Genomic DNA, 20,257 nt, shown 5'->3' on the forward strand with positions numbered 1-20,257 from the left:
TTATCTTTTTTTTATTGCATCACATCTCTACTTTTCTGCACATCTTTTCGTAAAAAGACAAAAAATACACTTATTTAAGTCATTCCAAACAAGTATTAAATAAATTGCGTTTCCCAATAGAATTCCTATCCGTCGTATTTATTACATCTTTGAAAAAGTACCACGTAAAGTGAAAGGGAAAATTATGGATCATAAAAATATTTTCATGAAAATGATCATGAAAGATTTATGATTTTTGCATTATCTTGATTAGTATGTGGTGCTTTATTCTAAGTGTAATTCAAGGATCACAAAATTTTTATGATTACTTTCATAAATTTTTTTTCATGATATCTAATATTGCTGGAAGTAAAATCATAATATATATTGATGATTAAAAATTATCAAGAAAAAATGTATTTTCTGTTCATCTTTCTTTATTTCAATAATATCGAATTTTTGGGCGTTCAAAAAGAAAAAAATAATAATAAAAAAAAAAAGTGGGCATACATCCAATCACCTAGAAAAATAAACAAACCCAAAGCATAAAGTTGTAGTTAATATTGTTTTTTTGTGACAGCTATATATAGCTTTTTTTTTTTTTTTTTTTTTTTTTTTTTTGAACTCAGCTATGTATAGCTTGTAAGCCATCTTTTAACATTTGGTTCTACTATTAGTCCACGTGGAAATCTTACCAAGACAAGAAACCTTACTACATTGAGCTTTTATTCTTGATTCTTTATTTACTTTTAGAAAAAGCAAATGTATTTTTATTGTTAGGATACACACTCTATAAAAGGGTATCATATGCACTTTTATTATATATTTTTGTGGTTATTTTTGTAATAAACATTTCTTATTTTTTCTGTTAGGGTTACTACAATTTGAAATTGTGCATTTTATAGTAATACACTAATATTACATATTTTTGTGATAATATTCCACATTTTTTTGTTAAAAAACATTTGGATAAAAAAATGAGTAACATTACCACAAAAATACATAATATCATTTCTAAACCATAAATTATCGTAAGTTTACCAAAAAATTACGTAACATTTACTACAAAAATGAGTAACACATACCACAAAAACATATTCCAGGATAAATATGATACACATTTTTTGAGGGATATATTATAACATTTCCCTTGTTTGTGTTTTTAGAAGACAAATGTTTAGCCCATGAAAAATGATGGGAACACCAACACAATGTTTTAAAAACCGTACTGGTGAGTGAACCAGAAAAAATGTCGGATAGACGAGTCACCGGTTCAATCATCGGGTTGAATCGAAATTGAACCGTGACGTAATAAATATATTAAAATTATATTTAAATAAAAATATAAGTAATAAAATTACAAATTAAAAATATTAAATTATCTTAAATATTTGTCCTAATATTTTTTTACTGAAAAATATAATAATATATTTTAAAATATTATTAATTTTAATTTTGGAAGAGGAAATCAAATATTTAATATTTCCTCCATATGAAGCATAAATTTTGGAGGGATATCAAAATTTCAATATTCCCTCCAATACATTTGATTGAATCCCACATGGATTTCTTGAACTTTTTTGAAAGAATTTTTTTTCTTATAAATAGGTGTAGACTTTCACAACAATTTCAAGCTTTTAATGTGATTCCTCATAAGAAGAAACCCTTGAAAGAGAGTTTCTAATTAAATTTTTCTTATATTCTTATATATATTATATATATATATATATATATACATATATAAAATAAGAAAGAAAGAAATCAAAAAAAATAGAAGAAATCAAAAAAAAAAATTCCAAATCCATCAACCGGTGAACTGGCTCGGGGTCAACCGGTTCACTGGTTCAACCGCCAATTTTCCCGATTATTGACGATTCAACCGGTCGAACTGATTGGTCCAGTTCAATTTTCAAAACCTTGCCCCGACACTTGATATAAAAGGTATCCCTTTGAACCATGGCGGTGCTCTAATATGCAATTTAAGGTAAGTAATATGTTCATAAGCAACATTACTGGGGCAAAGAATGATTTTCTCTTTTCATATATTCACACACCTTTATAAAAAAAAATCTCTTTTCATATATTCACACTCCTTTATTTATAAAAAAAAGAAAAAAAAGAAAAAAAAAAAAGAAAGGGTACACGTTTAGGAAAAATCAGTTAGATGATCCAGATTCATTGATGTGGAGCTCCACTATCTTTATATCTTGTGATAAAGAAATTTAATTTTAAAATAGGACAAATTACACTAATAGTCCCTATACTTAGGGACTCGTATCACTTTGATTCTTAACTTTTTAATTGTGATATATTTGACCTTGAATTTTGAATTTTATTCCAAATAAGGACAATTGAAGATACCATTGCTTAATTTCAAAGGTAAAATCGTCAATTTGATAAAACATAAACTAATTTGACAAAAATAAATGTCAAAAAAATATTTTTTAAATTATTTCTACACTCCAAAGATAAAATTATGTAAAATTTGATAAATCTTTTAGACATTTATTTATTTTACCAAATTAATTTTTATTATATGTTAGATGATGATTATGTAATGCGTAGTTGTTAAACTTTTAATGTGTAACCGATACATTTAATATATGAAATATTTTTAATTTTGGATTTTTTTTTATTTAATGGATTGGTTGAATAATGATATCAAAGTTGTTGTCATATTTGACTTTTAAAAAAATAGAAACTAATTTAATGAAAACAAAAACAACCACCCATTACATGATTATCATCCAAACACATAATAAAAATTAATTTGGTAAAATAAATAAATAAGTAAATGTCTAAAAGATTTATCAATTTTACATAATTTTATCTTTAGTGGGTAGAAATAATTTTTAAAAAATCCAATCCAAAATATTTTTTTGGCATTTATTTTTGTCAAATTAGTTATATTTTATCAAATTGACAGTTTTGCCCTTAAAAGATCAAATGTTATCTTCAATTGTCCTTAATCGGAACAAGATTTAAAATTCACGGTCAAATGTATCATAATTGAAAAGTCAATGACCAAAATGACACAAGTCCCAAACTATAGGGATCGTTAGGGTAATTCATCATTTAAAATATTATGTCCTCGTTTGGCATGTAAAATTTTGGGGTTAAAAATTTAAAATAGTCAAAAAAATGACAAAATAAGTTAAAAAGTTAATAACATAAAATGTTATATCTAAATCATAATTATTTTATTTTTTCTCTGACAAAATTCAAAAAATCATCATAAACGAGACCTTTTAACTCTAGACTAAAATAGCTAAAAAGTTGAAAAGCTAACCACATCCCAAACAAAGTAGGTGTTTGAGATAAACTAAAAAAGTGTATTTTTTTACTTACATATACTTATTTGGGTTACATCAATCAACATCTATCAACATCTCATTTCTACTTTCTAACCACTTTTTCCGTTTTTTTTTATTTTTTTTTTTTTTTTTATAAAAAATCAAAATTACACTTATTTAGAACATACTAAACCACCTCAAATTATGTATATATAGTTTTTTTTTTTCCTTTAAGCCACAACCAGGGTTAATAGTGAGAAAATTTTGAACTAGGAAAGCAAGGTGATTAATATATGAAAAAAAAAAGAAAAAAAAAAAAAGAAAGGAAGTAAGAGGACAGAAATGAGATTGTGGAGCAAATCCATACAGATGAAAGGCAGGGCCACAGACATGTTGTGGATACGAATCATTTGATTAGAGCAGCAGTGGTCCCAAAATGTCCCAAGAGAGTAACACCACCACTGATCATACGTCATGCTGATGACGCAATCACATCCAATCGAGAACACGACACGTGGCAATGCAAAAGCAGCTTCATTGTATCCCACCAAGAAAGCCTCGCGAAGGTGCAGCTCATCAAAAAGGCTTTAACAATACCAACAATATAACACTAAAAATACTATTATATATTAATTGAACGCACGCCTATGCTTTTCTATCTATCTCTCTCTCTCTCTCTCTCTCTCTTTCCACACACACTTACTTCCCATGTGCACTCCCTCACCTCCCTAATTAACAATGGACAGTAACAACCACCATCCCCAAAACCCTAACCCTAACCTTACTTGCACTTATCATAACACTGAATTCTTCGATACGTTGCCGGATTTTGAACTCTCCGATTATCTCATGCTTGAAGATGGCACTGAAGGAGATTTGTCGTCTCAAAATGTGACTTCCTCTGATAATGTCACCGGTGGCTCTGTTGAATCGGCCGGTGCAACTTCAACAAATAGTAACATGCAAGTCATACACACCCACATATATCTTTCTTTTTCTCCATTTTTTTTTTCTATTTCTCTCTCTTTTTTTTTTTTAAATTTTATTTTGGTTAACATTAGGTTATTAGTTAAAAAGGGTATGACTGAGAAAATTAATAATAATTGGTATTTGTATTGATGTTTGGATGTAGAAAATGTAGAACTGGGGTGAAGAGAAACAAGCCGGATCAAGCGGATTTTAGGGTTGCATTTAGAACAAAATCAGAGTTGGAGATCATGGATGATGGATTCAAGTGGAGAAAGTATGGGAAGAAGATGGTTAAGAACACCCCATATCCAAGGTAATTATTATATATATATACGCTACTAAATATTTCTCATCTACTGGTTTAGCTTTTAGCCTTTTAATACTCTATACTTTGCTTATTATGGAAGTCCATGGGTTGGATTGATTGTGGACAAAACAAATTAGTTTTTTTTAAAAAAAAATTGATTGGCTTGATGCAATTGATGAGCTCTGCTACAGGTGGTAGAGCTGCTTTATAATTAATGAATTGTACTATCAATATGAGCATATACCCCACATTTGATAATTTTTTCTTTATCTATTTGGGTTTTTTTTTTTTAATAATTTTTTTTTTTGGGCTTGCTACCTTATCACAAATCTATAATCTACATGAACACAATATCTTGTCTTTTATATATTGCGTCTCTCTCTCTCTCTCTCTCTCTCTCTCTCTCACAGTGAGCTTTTGATTACTATTGGCTAAACACACACACACATGGATTAGCACAATTAAAATTTTAAAATAGGGTTTCATTTTAATATATTGAATGATAATATAGTTACTAATTAAGGGTCTTGGTTAGATTTGGCTTCTAATTAAGATAATGTTGTTCATAGTTTTGATAATACATGCATTTAGGCTAGCTAGGGTTTCTGTAACTAAAATAACCTAGCTACATATACACACAAATATATATATATATATTATATAATTGTCCCTTTCAAGTCCTATTAGTTTGGTCCCAGAAGAGTGAGGAGCACAAGCCAACATCAACACACTGCATGCAACTTGGCAGACAAAAGTAACAAAGCTTTCAATTCTTCTCCAGGATTTAATACTCTCACATTGTGTGGGGATCATAATTTGAACAAAGATTTAGAAAGAAAAAGGAGAATGACAAAAAAAATTTAACTTATATTAATTTTATTCACATTTGTCTCACTTATTTCCTCTCCCTTTTCAAATTCTTATTTAATTTTATGATTTAAATACAATTGGGATGTGTATTCCTCTTTATTCAATTCGATATATATATGTGGCTCTGAAGCTTGCACGATTAGCCCCTTCTACTCTTTCTTCTTGAGTTGAGTGAGTTAACAAAACTATTGTCCTACAAAGTAGTCTCACTTGGAGGGTCTCGATTAAAGTCAGAATTTTATCTTGTATGAACTTGACTACAAGAGATTGTTTATGCTTAGAAAGTTTTAAATTTGTTATCTTACAGGGACCACACCTGCCAATCCCTTGAGGTTCTCAAATTTTTCTTAATAATGTATTTATAAGATAAAGATTGAATTGATATAATATAAAATCAAATATGAATGAATTTAAATCATAAATTAATATTATTAGGTAAAATTCAAAATAAAAATTTTAAATTTATAATATTTGTGGTCCGGGATTAATTGACACATAACTTTGATCATTTCAAGTACAGTGCAGCCGCCAACCTTTGCCCATGTGCGGTTTTTCACTCCCCACTATACACATATATACACGTAAGCAATGAGTTATATTTCTACAAGTTTACGATAATATCTACACAATTTTGAAGAATATGATGATTTCAACAATATATATACTGAAAAAGCATTGTTCACAGATTTATGTTTGCCCATTGTTCTTACCACAAAACAGAAATTATACAATATCTTAACATTTACTAATACTATACAGTATTTTTGCTTCCTAGAAATTGTCTCCTACTTAACATGTCTACTAATACTATACAGTATTTTTGCTTTGTTTTCCATCATTGATCTCCATTGTATCATCTACAAGCTGTGAATTTGCCACATCAGTATTTTTTGTTGGTTTCTCACCAACATTTTGTTTCGAGCTTGCTTTTGATCGGGTGTCTCTCTTGGTGTCAACCTAGTTGGGATTAGGATGGGGTGCTTGATTATTGTTGCTCATTGTCTTCTCTTTATTGATGTTTACTCATATGTAATGTATGCTTGTTTTCATCAATAAAGTTTTTTCTTTGCCAATCAAAAAAAAAAAAAAAAATAGTTGTAAATGGTTTTTTCTTTTACATAAATTCACATGACTATTTCATGTAATCATCAATTTTTATTTTTGGTTAGACTGTAAAAATTTATATTTTCAATATTAAACATGCTTAATTATATGATGATAGTGTGCATTGAAATTTCATTTGATATGTAGTTTATAAGTATCATGATTTTATATTTGAAACTTATGATTAAAAAAATAGTGAGATTTCTCTTTTAAATTTCAAGAGCAAATAGAACAACAACAACAAAAAGCACGGTCTACTAATAATAAATTGATGATCACCAATTCCTTTAAAAACTTAATTTATTATAAAGAGGAATAACTTTATTTACTATATTATAGTTCCAACAGCTAGAATGATGAAACGGTATCAAATTAAAGAGTTTGGAAGCAACAAAAAAGAAAAAAAAAGGCTCATGATCAGTATTCCTAGCCAAGATGTCGTTATGTGAGAATATTATGGAAGCAAGAAAAAAAGCCCAGCGATCAGTATTCCTAGTTAAGATTTTGTAATGTGAGAATATTATAGAGATAACGTAAATTTAATATTGGCTTGTATGAAAGAGAGAGAAAGTGCCAAAGGTATATGACCACCGAAAGAATTTTTTTTTTTTTTTTTTTAAATAATAATAATAATAATTGATAAAAGTATCAAAGTTAGAAAGTTGCATAACAATATGTTAAAGAATTTGAGTAACGTTAAAGAGAAGGACATCATAGAAAGGGCATGATTTGAATGTTCAAGGTACATTATTAACCTTATCATCTATGGAGGATATTATATCATATTCTTATTTTATTTTATTTTTTTACTTTTTATTTTTGCTAATAAATAGATCTAAAATCCAAAGACAATAGAAGTCATTTAATATGCCACAAGACCTTTAGTCTAGGACCACATTCTGGTGCTGTTTGGTGTAACTGTTAAAACAGATTATAGATTATAGCTTAACAGATTATAGATTATGACTTTAATCAGAAGCTGTTAATCTGTTTGGTATAGCTGTTGGATTATAGATTTAAATTGCTGAGTAGTGTTTGTTAAATAAGCTGTGAAGTAGCTTTTTCAATTAATTTTTATTTTTTATTATTCACTATTTGTCTACATTTTTCATAAAAAATAATAATAATATTTAATAGTCCATTTGGGTCCTTTTCTATTTTTAAAAAAATAAAAAATAAAAAAATCTAAGAGTATAACCGTGAATTAATATGTCCACAGCAGAAGCTGATAATCAGAAGCAAGGGGTGAGCAGCTTCTCAGAATCAGCTTTTTTGACTTAAAATAAGTTGTTAGAATCAGAAGCTGTTTGAAATAAGTTTAACCAAACAGTCCAAAATAACTTTTTAAAAGCCAAAAGCCATAAGTTGGCTTAAAAAAGCTCCACCAAACACCCCCAACGTGCTTTTCACTAAATTAAGTCATGTTTGTGAGTCTCATTTCATATCCTTACATACAAAAGGAGGTTGTATAATCAAATCACAGTTGCAAAGACTTCAATATTTACAATCAGCAATTGGGATCATGATTGTTTTCATTTAGGATCCTTTTTTATAAGTAAATTTGCAGTGGTAAAACTCGAATCCCTAGGCCTATCTTCCATGGATATATGTACCCTTGTTAACTCAATTGTATGTTTAATACTCCCCTTCAAATTAAGTCATCTTTCACGCAAACTTTGCTACATGTTTCTAATCATCAATGGATGTAGGGAAGATGAAATTCTGATTCGTACCTTCCTATTTCACCAATATTACTTCTTAAACATTTGACCTATACATTAACTATATTAAAGAACATTTTAGAATGAAAATACAAAATAGTCACACAAGATGTACATGGCAGTACTAGTTGATTATGCATATGCATATGCATATTAGTGAGCATGTAGGTGCATCTTAATTAGTTAATTTGGCATTTTGGCATGTAATTAATGCTGGGAAAATTATGCGTGTGGCTCTTGTATGTTGTTTCTTGTATCGTTTTGGTCCTTATAATTTCAATTGACTCGATTTTGACTTTGAATTTATGATTTTGTTCAATTCACTACAATTATTATTATTTTTTATGAAAAATATGCCCATGAACTGTATGTGCCATATTTTTAATGATAAAATTGTAAGCTTGATAACCTTAGTGAGTTAACCTTAAATAACTCAGTATAAGAATCAAAATATAAGGACTACCACTATTATTTACCCATTAAATATTTGTTTTATATAGAAATAAAAATCTCTCAATGCATCTTCACTGTGTTTGTTTATTAACAATAGCAAGTGATAAACAGGAACTACTATAAATGTTCAAGTGGAGGGTGCAATGTGAAGAAGAGAGTGGAAAGAGACAGAGAAGACTCAAGCTATGTGATAACTACATATGACGGAGTTCACAACCATGAAAGCCCTTGTGTGGTTTATTACAACCACACCCCCCTCATGGTACCTCATGGCTGGACTTTGCAACCTTCTTCTTCTCAATCCTCTCCATCATGAATTCCCCGTGCTTTACTTTTTTTTATCAAGCAAGTTATAAAATACATTAGCTATGTAGTGCAAAAAAAACATTTCGAAATGTATCTGAAAACGAAATGTGTGGTGTAAATTTATATGATGTGAATTGCACCCAAAATAAACTTTATTACACACCTTTTGTTTTTTGGACCCTTTTTTTTTTTTTGAACACTTATTTTTGAACCTTTTGAAATACTAAATACTATTCTAAGCGCATATAATGCAATTAGAAATGGGGTGTGTGTGTGGGTGTTTTTTTTTTTTTTTTTTTGTGTGCTTGTCTGCATATGTTCATCTATTATTACACCAAGCCACTAAGCTTTCCATTTACCCTTGAAGAAATTTTTGGGTTGTCTTCTTAAAAGTCAACTTATTTTTTGAATTATTCTTTTCTTTTTAAAAAAATTCAACTTCGAGTAAAAAAATTTACTTTTTAGGTCCGTTTACACTAAATGATTCCAAAAATTTTAAAAATTTAAGTAAATTTTGAAAATAAAAATCACTAATGACAAATATTAATAAAATTTTATCAAAAAAAAAACCTTATAAAAATTGAATTGTTTTTGTCTTAATTTTTTTTTTTTAAAGAAACAAATCCAAAAAGTACAGAAATTTAACATCATTTTAAAATAAGTTCACTAAAGACGAAAATTAACTTAATTAACAAAAAAATCCAAAATGACAACTCCCAAAAAAAGCCTTAGGGTTGGTTTGGGAAATACTACTTTTTTAGTCATTTTATTTTTTTACTTTTTTAAAATAAATTTATTGTTAAAAAGAGCTGATGTCTTTGGAAAATGCTAAAAAAAATGTTTGTTTTTTTTTTTTTTTGACAAAAATAACGTTAGTATGTTAGTAGTTAGATTACAACGCGGACCAATATCTCTGCATAGACTCGAATCTAAAACTTTACTCTAGCACCTAAATACTCTCTTCATGACCACTTGGATACAACTCAGGTAAAAAAAAAAAAAAAATTGCTTTTCCTATTAGTGAAAAAATTCAGGTAAGCTAATGTGTGTGTTTTTTCCTTTCTATTTTTTGTATTTAGTGATATTTTTTATTTTTAAAATTTTATTTTTTAGATATTTTTAGATTAAAATGACCCAAATAGTGAAGAAAACATATATATTTAAATTTTTTATTAAAGACAAAAAAATTCAAAAAAATGCAATCTTTTTACTTTCCAAATAAGGATGTATCTTGTTTTAAAAAGTTATATTCCCTTAATCTGGATTTATTTGTCTATTTTTTGTATGGAGGAGGATTTCCTCTAATCCAAATGGAGGGGGTTGTTCTGGCCCGTAGGTCTATAACAGGCATCATTTTAATGATCCAACCGTTCATTTTATTGGACACTTCATGTATTTTATTCACAAAAAAAAAAATGTCAATTTAATAATTGTAACTTGTTCAATTTATTATGTTTTTCACTAAAAAATGGACGACAATTGTATCTTTAAAAAATAAACTATACATATTTTTGATAACAAAAATAATAAATTGAATAAGTTGCAATTATCGGATCGATCTCATTTTTTTATAGATGAAATAAATGAAGTGTCCGACAAAATAAATAGTTTGAATCATTCCCATGGGCTCAAATAGCCCCCTCCAATCCAAAAATATGGACGGGAGGGAATCCTCCTCCTTTTTATATTACACTTTAATCAAGTCTAGATAATGTATTTTGATAAAATAAAATAAAAATTCAAAAAAATTCCCACAAATTATAAAATCTCAATAAGTTATTAAAATTAAAATTTAATTTCCCAATTATTTTGAAATAGTGAAAATGGAAGAAAACAATTTTAAAATAGCAATCAACTAATTTTATTGATGCAATTTAACAATATGTGGGCTATAGTCATCTCTAATCCATTTATTATAGAATCATGCTCACAAAACTCAAAAGACACTGAGGTGATATAAAAATGCGTAATGTTAGCGATATTAAATTTTTTACTAAACAAATGATTAAATGTCTCATATAAATATGGGGTTTGATAGAAAATTTGAAACATATAGCATTTTCTATAAAAATTATCTAAGAAATAGAACATCGTTCAACTTTTTCTTTTTTTAGATGGTAAAAAACATATAGTTGATACTCTCAGCTCAAATGTTGGGCTGATATCAGGAGCTCTACTTTGCTTTTGCTGAGATGTTTTTAAAGAAAATAGAGAAGATGTTTGATATATTTCCAATCAATAGAATAGAAGCTACAGCAGTCCTTTTATACAAGTGTGATACAGATTTAACCTGACTTGTAACTATCTAACCATCTTGAGTTACTTGTTCTAACAATATAACAGCTTTGATTAATATCTCTAACAAACTAACTAATCTCTAACAAACTAACTAATTATCCATGTGCAGGTACAGCAGTTAATAGCTGAGCTGGTTGAGCTTCTTGAACTCTTTGATCTTGAGACTTAGCTGGAGGCTTAGCACCAGCAATAGATTGATCTGGAGGCTTAGCAGCAGTAGCAGAGTCTTTATCAGCCCCCTTCAAACTCATAGGACTGGGAAGGACTAAGAGTTTGCTTTGAAGATATTGAAAGCGAGCCACTGAGAGAGGTTTAGTGAATATATCTGCGATTTGATCAGTAGTCGGAATATAAGCAATGTGGAGAGTTTTAGCAGCAACCTTTTCTCGAACAAAATGATAGTCCACCTCAATATGCTTTGTACGGGCATGAAAAACTGGATTATGTGCCATTGCAATGGCAGAAAGGTTATCACACCATAGAGTAACAGGAGCAGAAACATGGAGCTCAGTGAAGAGCATGCTAAGCCAACAGAGTTCGGCTGAAGTTTGAGCTAAAGCTCTGTATTCGGCTTCGGAGGAAGATCTGGACACAGTAGGCTGCTTCTTTGCAGTCCAAGAAATAAGATTGGGACCAAGATAAATGCAGTATCCAGTTGTAGACCTTCTGTCAAAAGGATTACCTGCCCAATCTGAATCAGAGTAGGCATTAAGAAGAAGAGGACCAGGAGAGAAATGCAGGCCATGAGTTAAAGTACCTTTCACATATCTGAGTAGCCTTTTCACAGCAGCAAAGTGACAATTTAAGGGAGATTGCATGAATTGACAAGCAGTGTTGACTGCAAAAGCCAAATCTGGTCGAGTGATAGTGAGATATTGAAGAGCACCTACCAAGCTTCGATAAAGAGAAGGGTGAGCAAAGGGTAGAACATCTTCAGAAGAGGAAATGGAACCTTTAGCAGCCATAGGAGAAGAATAAGGTTTGCAATTTTGCATGCCAGCTTTGGCCAAAACTTCTGAGGCATATTTGGATTGAGAAAGAACATAACTTGAGGAAGACATGAGGACAGAAATGCCTAGAAAGTAATTAATAAAACCAAGTTCCTTCATGGAGAATGTGGCATGCATTTGTTGAATGAGAGTGTGAATGTACTGAGGATCACTACCTGTGAGGAGAATATCATCTACATAGATGAGAAGAATAGTGATGGAAGTGGAGGTCTTGTGAACAAACAATGAAGAATCACAGTGACTGGTAACAAAATTTTGAGAGAGAAGAAAGGTAGAAAATGTAGAAAACCAAGCTCTAGGGGCTTGTTTTAAACCATAGAGAGCTTTATGTAACTTGCAGACAAGAGAAGGTTGAGTGGAATGAATAAAACCTTGTGGTTGAGTCATATACACCTCTTCCTCTAGAACACCATGTAAGAAGGCATTGGAAATATCAAGTTGTTTAATGGACCAATTATAGTGAAGAGCAAGACAAAGAAGAACTCTGATAGTGGGCTGCTTGGCCACAGGACTAAAGGTTTCAAAATAGTCCACACCCTCTGTTTGAAGAAAACCTTTGGCTACAAGCCGAGCCTTGTGTCTAGCTATTGTGCCATCTGAATTTTTCTTGATTCTGTAAACCCATTTGCACCCTATAGCCTGTTTACCAGGAGGAAGAGACACCAAAGACCAAGTGCTCTGTCGTTGGAGAGCTGCATATTCATCTAACATAGCATGTTGCCAAGCTGGAGAAGCAGCAGCCTCTTGGTAGGATTGAGGTTCAACAGTAGCAGCAGAGTTAGGAGTAGAAGCAGCAGTGAAACAAGGGAGATTTTTAGCTTTAGATCTGGTAAGCATAGGATGAGTGGGAAGACAAGGAAGATCAATTGTGATAGAAGAGATAGGAATTTGAGATGTAGAAGGAGGAATGGATGAATCAGAAGGAGTGGAAATAGAGTTAGGCAGAGGCAGAACAGAGGACTGGGGCTGAACAGAAACAGATGGAAAATGAGGCAGAGCAGGTGATGGCAGATGAGGTGACTGCTGAGAGACAGAACAAGGGATTTGCTGAGAAACAGAAATAGGAGCAGAAGAAGATGAAGGTAAAGCAGAGGTATTAGGAAATTCTGAATCAGAAGAAGAATGGGCTATAGAAGGCAATGAAGCAGACTCTGGTCTGGAGAAACATGCCAAAAGAAATCAATCAAAGTAGGAGAGATTGTAGAAGAAGGTTGAGATGACAACTGAAAAGGAAAGGATAATTCATCAAAGACAACGTGTCTAGAAATATACACTTTCCCAGTTTTAGGGTCAAGACATCTATATCCTTTGATAGAAGGTTGATAACCAATAAACACACAAGGGATAGACTTGGTTTGAAGTTTATGTGATGTATAAGGCTTAAGCCAAGGATAGCATCTACAACCAAAAGTCCTCAACAGCTGGTAATCAGGCTTTTGATTGAATAATACTTCATAAGGAGTGAGATTATTCAATTTAAGAGTAGGATGCCTATTAACAAGAAAAACAGCTGTAGCAAGAGCATCAAACCAATAAACCAAAGGCAAAGAGGAGTGATGCATGAGAGTGATAGTGGTTTCTATGAGATGCCTATGCTTTCTCTCAGCAACACCATTTTGAGAGGGAGTGTGAGGACAAGACAATTGATGTTCAATTCCTTTTTGTTTAAGAAAATCTTGAAAAGCATTACTGAGATATTCACCCCCATTGTCACTCCTTAATATCTGAAGTTTAGTGGCAAATTGAGTTTCAACAAAAGCTTTGAATTCAAGAAACTTAGCAAACACTTCACTTTTATAATGGAGAGGAAAAAGCCAAGGAAATTTACTAAAATCATCAATGAAGAGTACATAGTATTTAAAACTAGAAACAGAAGCTGAAAAGGGGCCCCATACATCAGAATGAATAAGGGCCAAAGGTTTATTGACAGTTGTATTAGACAAAGAAAAAGGCAACCTATGGCTCTTGGAAACACAACAATGTTCACAAAGTGGAGAGCCTTTATTTCCTAAAACAGAAGACTTAGAAACTAAGTGATGCTGAGTTAAGATGTGATGCAACTTCTTGAAAGAAGGATGTCCAAGTCGAAAATGCCAAATGGATGTAGTGGCAGGTGATGCAGCAGTAGCAGGAGAACAAGAAAGGCAGAGTGGTCTTGAAACATCAGCAGAAAATGAAGACACAGGAGTAGGTAGAGAAGATGGCACAACAGCAGCAGGTGAAGACGAGATGAGAGGATAAAGTCCTTGAGAATAGAAGCCTTTATACAGAACCTGTTGTGTAGCCTTGTCCTGAATAAGAAAGGAATGTTCATCAAAGGTAACAGTACAATGGTTATCTTTAGTTAGTTGATGAACGGAAAGCAAATTGGAAGAAAGAGTAGGAACATGAAGCATTTTGTTAAGATGAAAGGGAAAGGAAGGTGTAGGAAGTAGGCCTTTACCAGTATGAGCAATAGGAAGAGTGGATCCATCACCAATGGCTACGTGGTCATGTCCTTGATAAGGTTGATAGCAGGAGAGATGATTAAGATCATTAGTCACATGATTAGTAGCTCCAGAGTCTAAAAACCAGTTGACATCAGTGCTAGAGGATGGAGCAGATGCTATATATGCTTTAGAGTGATTTGAATGTTGTGAGGGCAGAAAACCAGGAGGTTGATCATTCTGATCATTCTGAAAAGCTGTGTCCAACCTGTGCCAACAATTTATGGCAATGTGATTGGACTTGCCACAGATTTGACAGATCACTGTGGAAGGAGGAGAGGAACTACGTGCAGGAGTATAGCTGGTGCTATTGTAGCTGTTATAGCCTGGTTTACCCCTCTGAAAAGTGCTAAAGCTAGTACCTCGCTGAGAATAACCATAGTGGTGAGCTGGACCTCCTCGAAACCTGCCTCCATCGCGGCCTCTGAAATTGCCTCTATGTCCTCCTCTGTTAGAAAAATGACCTCTGTGGGTGTTATAAGCAAACAATCCTGGAGTTTCAGCAGCTTGTACATGCTTAAGAGAAGCCTCTACATGAATAGATTCAGAACAAAGTAGAGAGCATAGTTGCTCTAAAGAGATAGGACCAGATCTAGCACGTACAGTAGTCTTTAATGCATTGTATTCATCAGGCAAACCATTCAAAATTAGAAGAATAAGATCTTCATCCTCAACAGGAGAAGATACTAAAGCAAGTTGATCAGCAATGACTTTGAAGTGATTCAAATAGTCTTCCATTGTGCCTCCTTTCTTAGTGATCTTACTCAATTTAGTCTTTAACTGATGTATATGAGACCTAGAAAGAGAGGTAAATCGTGTGGCCAGAGTAGTCCAGACTTCATGACTTGATTGACAATGAATTACAGTAGTGAAAATAGAGGGAGATAGTGTAGCAGTGATACAACTCAGTAGATGTGCATCAATAGTATTCCACTGAGTATAAGCTGGATTCAAGACTTGAAGATTCTGTGAATCAGGCACAGTGGATGGAGGACATACCTCAGATCCATCCACATAACGAAGAAGATTGGTTGCCTTCAAAATGTTTTGAAGTTGATTTTTCCACACTATGTAATTTGAAGAATCAAGTTTTGTAGTAACAAATGCACTGAGATTGGAGATTAACAAGGTCAGATTTGAAGGTAATGATGGAGACACAGAAGAAGAAGAAGAAGATGAAGCTGCAGCAATGGTGGAAGCCATTGATGAACTCTTTAGATGCTCGTGAGAGCCAAGATGCTCTGATACCATAAAGAAAATAGAGAAGATGTTTGATATATTTCCAATCAATAGAATAGAAGCTACAGCAGTCCTTTTATACAAGTGTGATACAGATTTAACCTGACTTGTAACTATCTAACCATCTTGAGTTACTTGTTCTAACAATATAACAGCTTTGATTAATATCTCTAACAAACTAACTAATCTCTAACAAACTAACTAATTATCCATGTGCAGGTACAGCAGTTAATAGCTGAGCTGGTTGAGCTTCTTGAACTCTTTGATCTTGAGACTTAGCTGGAGGCTTAGCACCAGCAATAGATTGATCTGGAGGCTTAGCAGCAGTAGCAGAGTCTTTATCAGTTTTCGTTGATGTTTGTGTTGAGCTACTGTGGCTGTTGCAAGCTGGGTGGAGTTAATAGTTGCAATGGGTGATTTTTGTCATTGGTTGATCCTTAGGGAATGTGTTTGATGTGGATGTGCGATGTTGTTTATGTTGGAATAATCTTCTGTGTATATAAAAAAAACTTGAAATAAATTTAGACAAAACAAATAAATAATATACCAGATTTATTTATCGAACCCAAATAAAATTAAGACCAAGTCGAGTGTGTGACACTCTGTCCTTAAGACAGATTCGCCCCGCTACGGTGCTTATGGTTGAATGGCGACTATCTCCCAGGATACAATGATCTTCACAAATTTATAGAAGTACTTCAAATAAATTTGTTCGGCGAACCAAACCTGTGTTCTAAACTCTCTTTTATTTATTCCTAAAAATATAAATGAAGAATAATGTACTAAAAGAAATCTGGACAGCAAAAGAAATTTTCTTAGACTGATATCTCGATGTCTCTAAAACATATAAAGATTGCTGGAATATAAATTCTATTTATAGGCAACAAAGTGTCCGTTCGTAATAGTCAAGAGGTGCCTTATTCAAATGAACAGATTTGAATGAAAACCTGACCGTTGCTTATTTTCAAACAATTTGAAAGGTTCTGAGGTGCAACAGTTATAAAAACTGTTTGAAACATTAATAAATAAACTATTAGAATAGTTAATTCAATAAAATCTATCACTTGAAAGAAATAACTTTATTAAACTATTTAAATAGTTTAATCAAATTTTTAGGAAACCAATTAGGAACTAAAAATTTGAATTAAGAATTAAATTAAACTCCCAAAATTACAAACCTTAGGAAACCACTTAGGAACCCAAAATTTGAATTTAGAATTAAATTAAATTAAATTCCCACAATAATTTTTATTGAAAAAATTCAAATGAATTTTATCAAAGAAATTAATGTTAAACCCGAAAACGACATCAACTTCCCATTCACTCATAAATGGTTTTGACGTTCCGTCTTCACCGTGTGACTTGCCACGCGGCAAGGAACACGTCACCTCTTCGAACCCACTCAATTTTGGGCTAAAAAATATGCCTATTTAAACCATTTTTCCAACAATCCCCCACATGAATGGAATTTGACGGAGAGAAAATGCAACAACATGATCTAATCAGAGAGTACAGAAATTAGAAATATTCTGCAAAGGATAGGTAGCTTTTGGCTTTGAACCTTCCCTTGTGAGACACTATCGGATTTACTAGCTAACCAGTGAACATGATGTCTTGAACTGTTCAGCCGTTTGTGTAAACCAAGACAATAGAACTCACACAGTATATTTCCAGACACAATTTAGTTCTCACTATTGTGTTCATTTTGGCCCTGAACAACCTGGTCTTTCATGAGTGCTCTAAAGACTCGTAGCCCTTCACAAATCTTATAGAACTGGCCCAGTTCACACTCACATAGGTGATTCTTATGAAAAGTATCCTGCCATACTCCACTAGGTTTACCTAGATATAAGAATCATTAAAAGTATTACTTAACCTAAATCGCTGCAGACATCACTTATTTCATCATAGAAATGGGTAGGAGTTGGACTCCACAGTGATCCTTCTAAGTCAATCACAACTCGGTTGTCCCTTTAAACCTAGATCTTGGGATCTCCAGTCAACTAGGTTGGGTTGCCATTGTGGTAACTCTTATTTAATAGGCTTTAGTCCCATTCCCCTCGATGAATTCTCAACTAACTCTCTTGCTAACCCTTTGGTTAGTGGATCCGCTATGTTGTCTTTAGACTTAACATATTCTATGAAAATAATTCCATTAGAGAGTAGTTGTCTTACGGTGTTATGTCGACGACCAATGTGTCGTGACTTACCGTTATACATATGACTCTGTGCTCTACCAATTGCTGATTGACTATCACAATGTATGCATATAGCAGGCACCGGTTTTGGCCATATTGGAATATCTTCAAGGAAGTGGAGAAGCCATTCTGCCTCTTCCCCTGCTTTGTCTAAAGCTATGAATTCAGATTCCATAGTAGACCTAGCAATACAAGTCTGTTTGGAAGATTTCCAAGATACAGCCGCCCCACCAAAAGTAAAGACATACCCACTGGTGGACTTCGAGTCTCTAGTATCCGATATCTAATTTGCATCACAGTATCCTTCAAGTACTGTTGGATATCTAGTATAGTTAAGCCCAATCTTACGAGTAAATCGGAGATATCTTAGAACCCTTATCATTGCTTTCCAGTGTTCTACTCCCGGATTACTCGTATATCTACTTAATTTACTTACTGCATAAGCTATATCTGGGCGGGTGCAGTTCATCAAGTACATTAAGCTCCCAATAATTTGGGCATACTCTAATTGAGAAATACTTTCCTGTACATTTTTAGAAAGATACAAATTAACATCTACAGGAGTTCTAGCCAGATGATCATCATCTTTGCTGAATTTGTCAAGTATTTTCTCAATGTAATGAGATTGTGACAAAGCATATCCTTCTGATGTTTTAGTAATTTTCATACCAAGAATTACATCAGCAATACCCATGTCCTTCATGTCAAAATATTTATTCAACATTTTCTTGGTAGTTTTAATCATATCATTATTACTACCTATGATGAGCATATCATCTACATAAAGACATACAATGACATAACATTTATCTGTGTTTTTAATATAAACACATTTGTCACACTCATTAATTTTAAATCCATTTGACATCATTGCCTTGTCAAATTTCTCATGCCATTGCTTTGGCGCTTGTTTTAAACCATATAATGATTTAACCAATTTACACCCTTTTCTTTTTTTTCCCTGGAACAGAAAACCCTTCTGGTTGTTCCATGTAAATTTCTTCATTTAACTCACCATTTAAGAAAGTGGTTTTAAAATCCATTTGATCAATTTCTAGATTGTATAGAGATGCAATGGCAATTAGCATTCTAATGGATGTTATTCTAGTAACCGGTGAGTACGTGTCAAAATAATCAAGACCTTCTCTTTGTCTAAATCCTTTGACTATAAGTCTTGCCTTGTATTTGCCAATTGATCCATCCGCTTTCATTTTCCTTTTGAAAATCCACTTATATCCAAGAGGTTTACAACCTGGTGGTAAGTCCACTAGTTTCCAAGTGTGATTTTGCAAGATGGATTCAACTTCACTGTTGACAGCTTCTTTCCATAAAGGAGCTTCAGGACTGGACATAACCTCTTTAAAAGTTAAAGGCTCATTTTCTACCATATATGTTAGAAAATCTGGACCAAAAGATTTTGAGGTTCTAGCACGTTTACTACGCCTAGGTTCCTCTTCTTCATTTTGATCTAACTTTTATTCTTGATCATGTTCTTGATCATTACTAGTAATAGCATCAAAAGATCTTTTCTTATTACTAGTCTCTTGTCCAATCTTATTCAGAAATACATGTTCAAAGAAAGATGCATTCCGAGATTCAATAATAGTATTTACATGCATTTCGGAATGTTCTGATTTATGAATCAAAAACCGATATGCACTACTATTCTTGGCATAACCAATGAAAATGCAATCAATGGTCTTAGGACCTATCTTAGTCTTTTTAGGATTAGGAATAGCCACTTTAGCCAAACACCCCCACACTTTTAAGTATTTGTAGGATGGTACTCTTCCATGCCACAATTCATAAGGTGTTTGATTTATTTTCTTTCGGGGTATTTTATTTAAAATATAATTAGCAGAAAGTATTGCTTCCCCCCACGAGTTTTGAGGTAATCCAGAACTGATTAACATGGCATTCATCATTTCTTTTAAAGTCCTATTTTTCCTTTCAACAATTCCATTTTGCTGAGGTGAGTAAGGAGCGGTGGTTTGATGAATTATTCCATGTTCTTTACAAAATTC

At 32.3% G+C, this 20,257-nt stretch overlaps 1 protein-coding gene across 2 annotated transcripts; it reads left to right on the top strand.

Moving 5' to 3' along the window:
* The first annotated feature begins 3,851 nt into the window (after window positions 1–3,851).
* Window positions 3,852–9,246, top strand: LOC114322007 (putative WRKY transcription factor 51). 2 transcript variants are annotated; one of them, XM_028269273.2, is made up of 3 exons: window positions 3,852–4,234; window positions 4,405–4,554; window positions 8,808–9,246. In XM_028269273.2, the coding sequence occupies exons 1-3, from the start codon at window positions 4,011–4,013 to the stop codon at window positions 9,010–9,012; spliced, it is 579 nt and encodes a 192-aa protein (XP_028125074.2). In that variant the 5' UTR covers window positions 3,852–4,010; the 3' UTR covers window positions 9,013–9,246. The 2 variants fall into 2 exon arrangements, with proteins under 2 accessions (XP_028125074.2, XP_028125075.2); XM_028269274.2 differs by having other exon boundaries at window positions 3,899–4,234; window positions 4,414–4,554.
* Window positions 9,247–20,257: the final 11,011 nt, after the last annotated feature.

Source organism: Camellia sinensis, chromosome 1 (genome assembly GCF_055761805.1).
Source record: "Camellia sinensis isolate YWXY chromosome 1, ASM5576180v1, whole genome shotgun sequence".
Lineage (NCBI taxonomy): Eukaryota > Viridiplantae > Streptophyta > Magnoliopsida > Ericales > Theaceae > Camellia > Camellia sinensis.

Bases quoted from the DNA above. Each gene is read 5' to 3' on its own strand.
- LOC114322007 (XM_028269273.2), top strand. From the start codon at position 4,011: ATGGACAGTAACAACCACCATCCCCAAAACCCTAACCCTAACCTTACT. The intron at 4,235-4,404 runs GCAAGTCATACA...GTTTGGATGTAG, and splicing joins ACTTCAACAAATAGTAACAT to AAAATGTAGAACTGGGGTGA. The intron at 4,555-8,807 runs GTAATTATTATA...AGTGATAAACAG, and splicing joins AAGAACACCCCATATCCAAG to GAACTACTATAAATGTTCAA.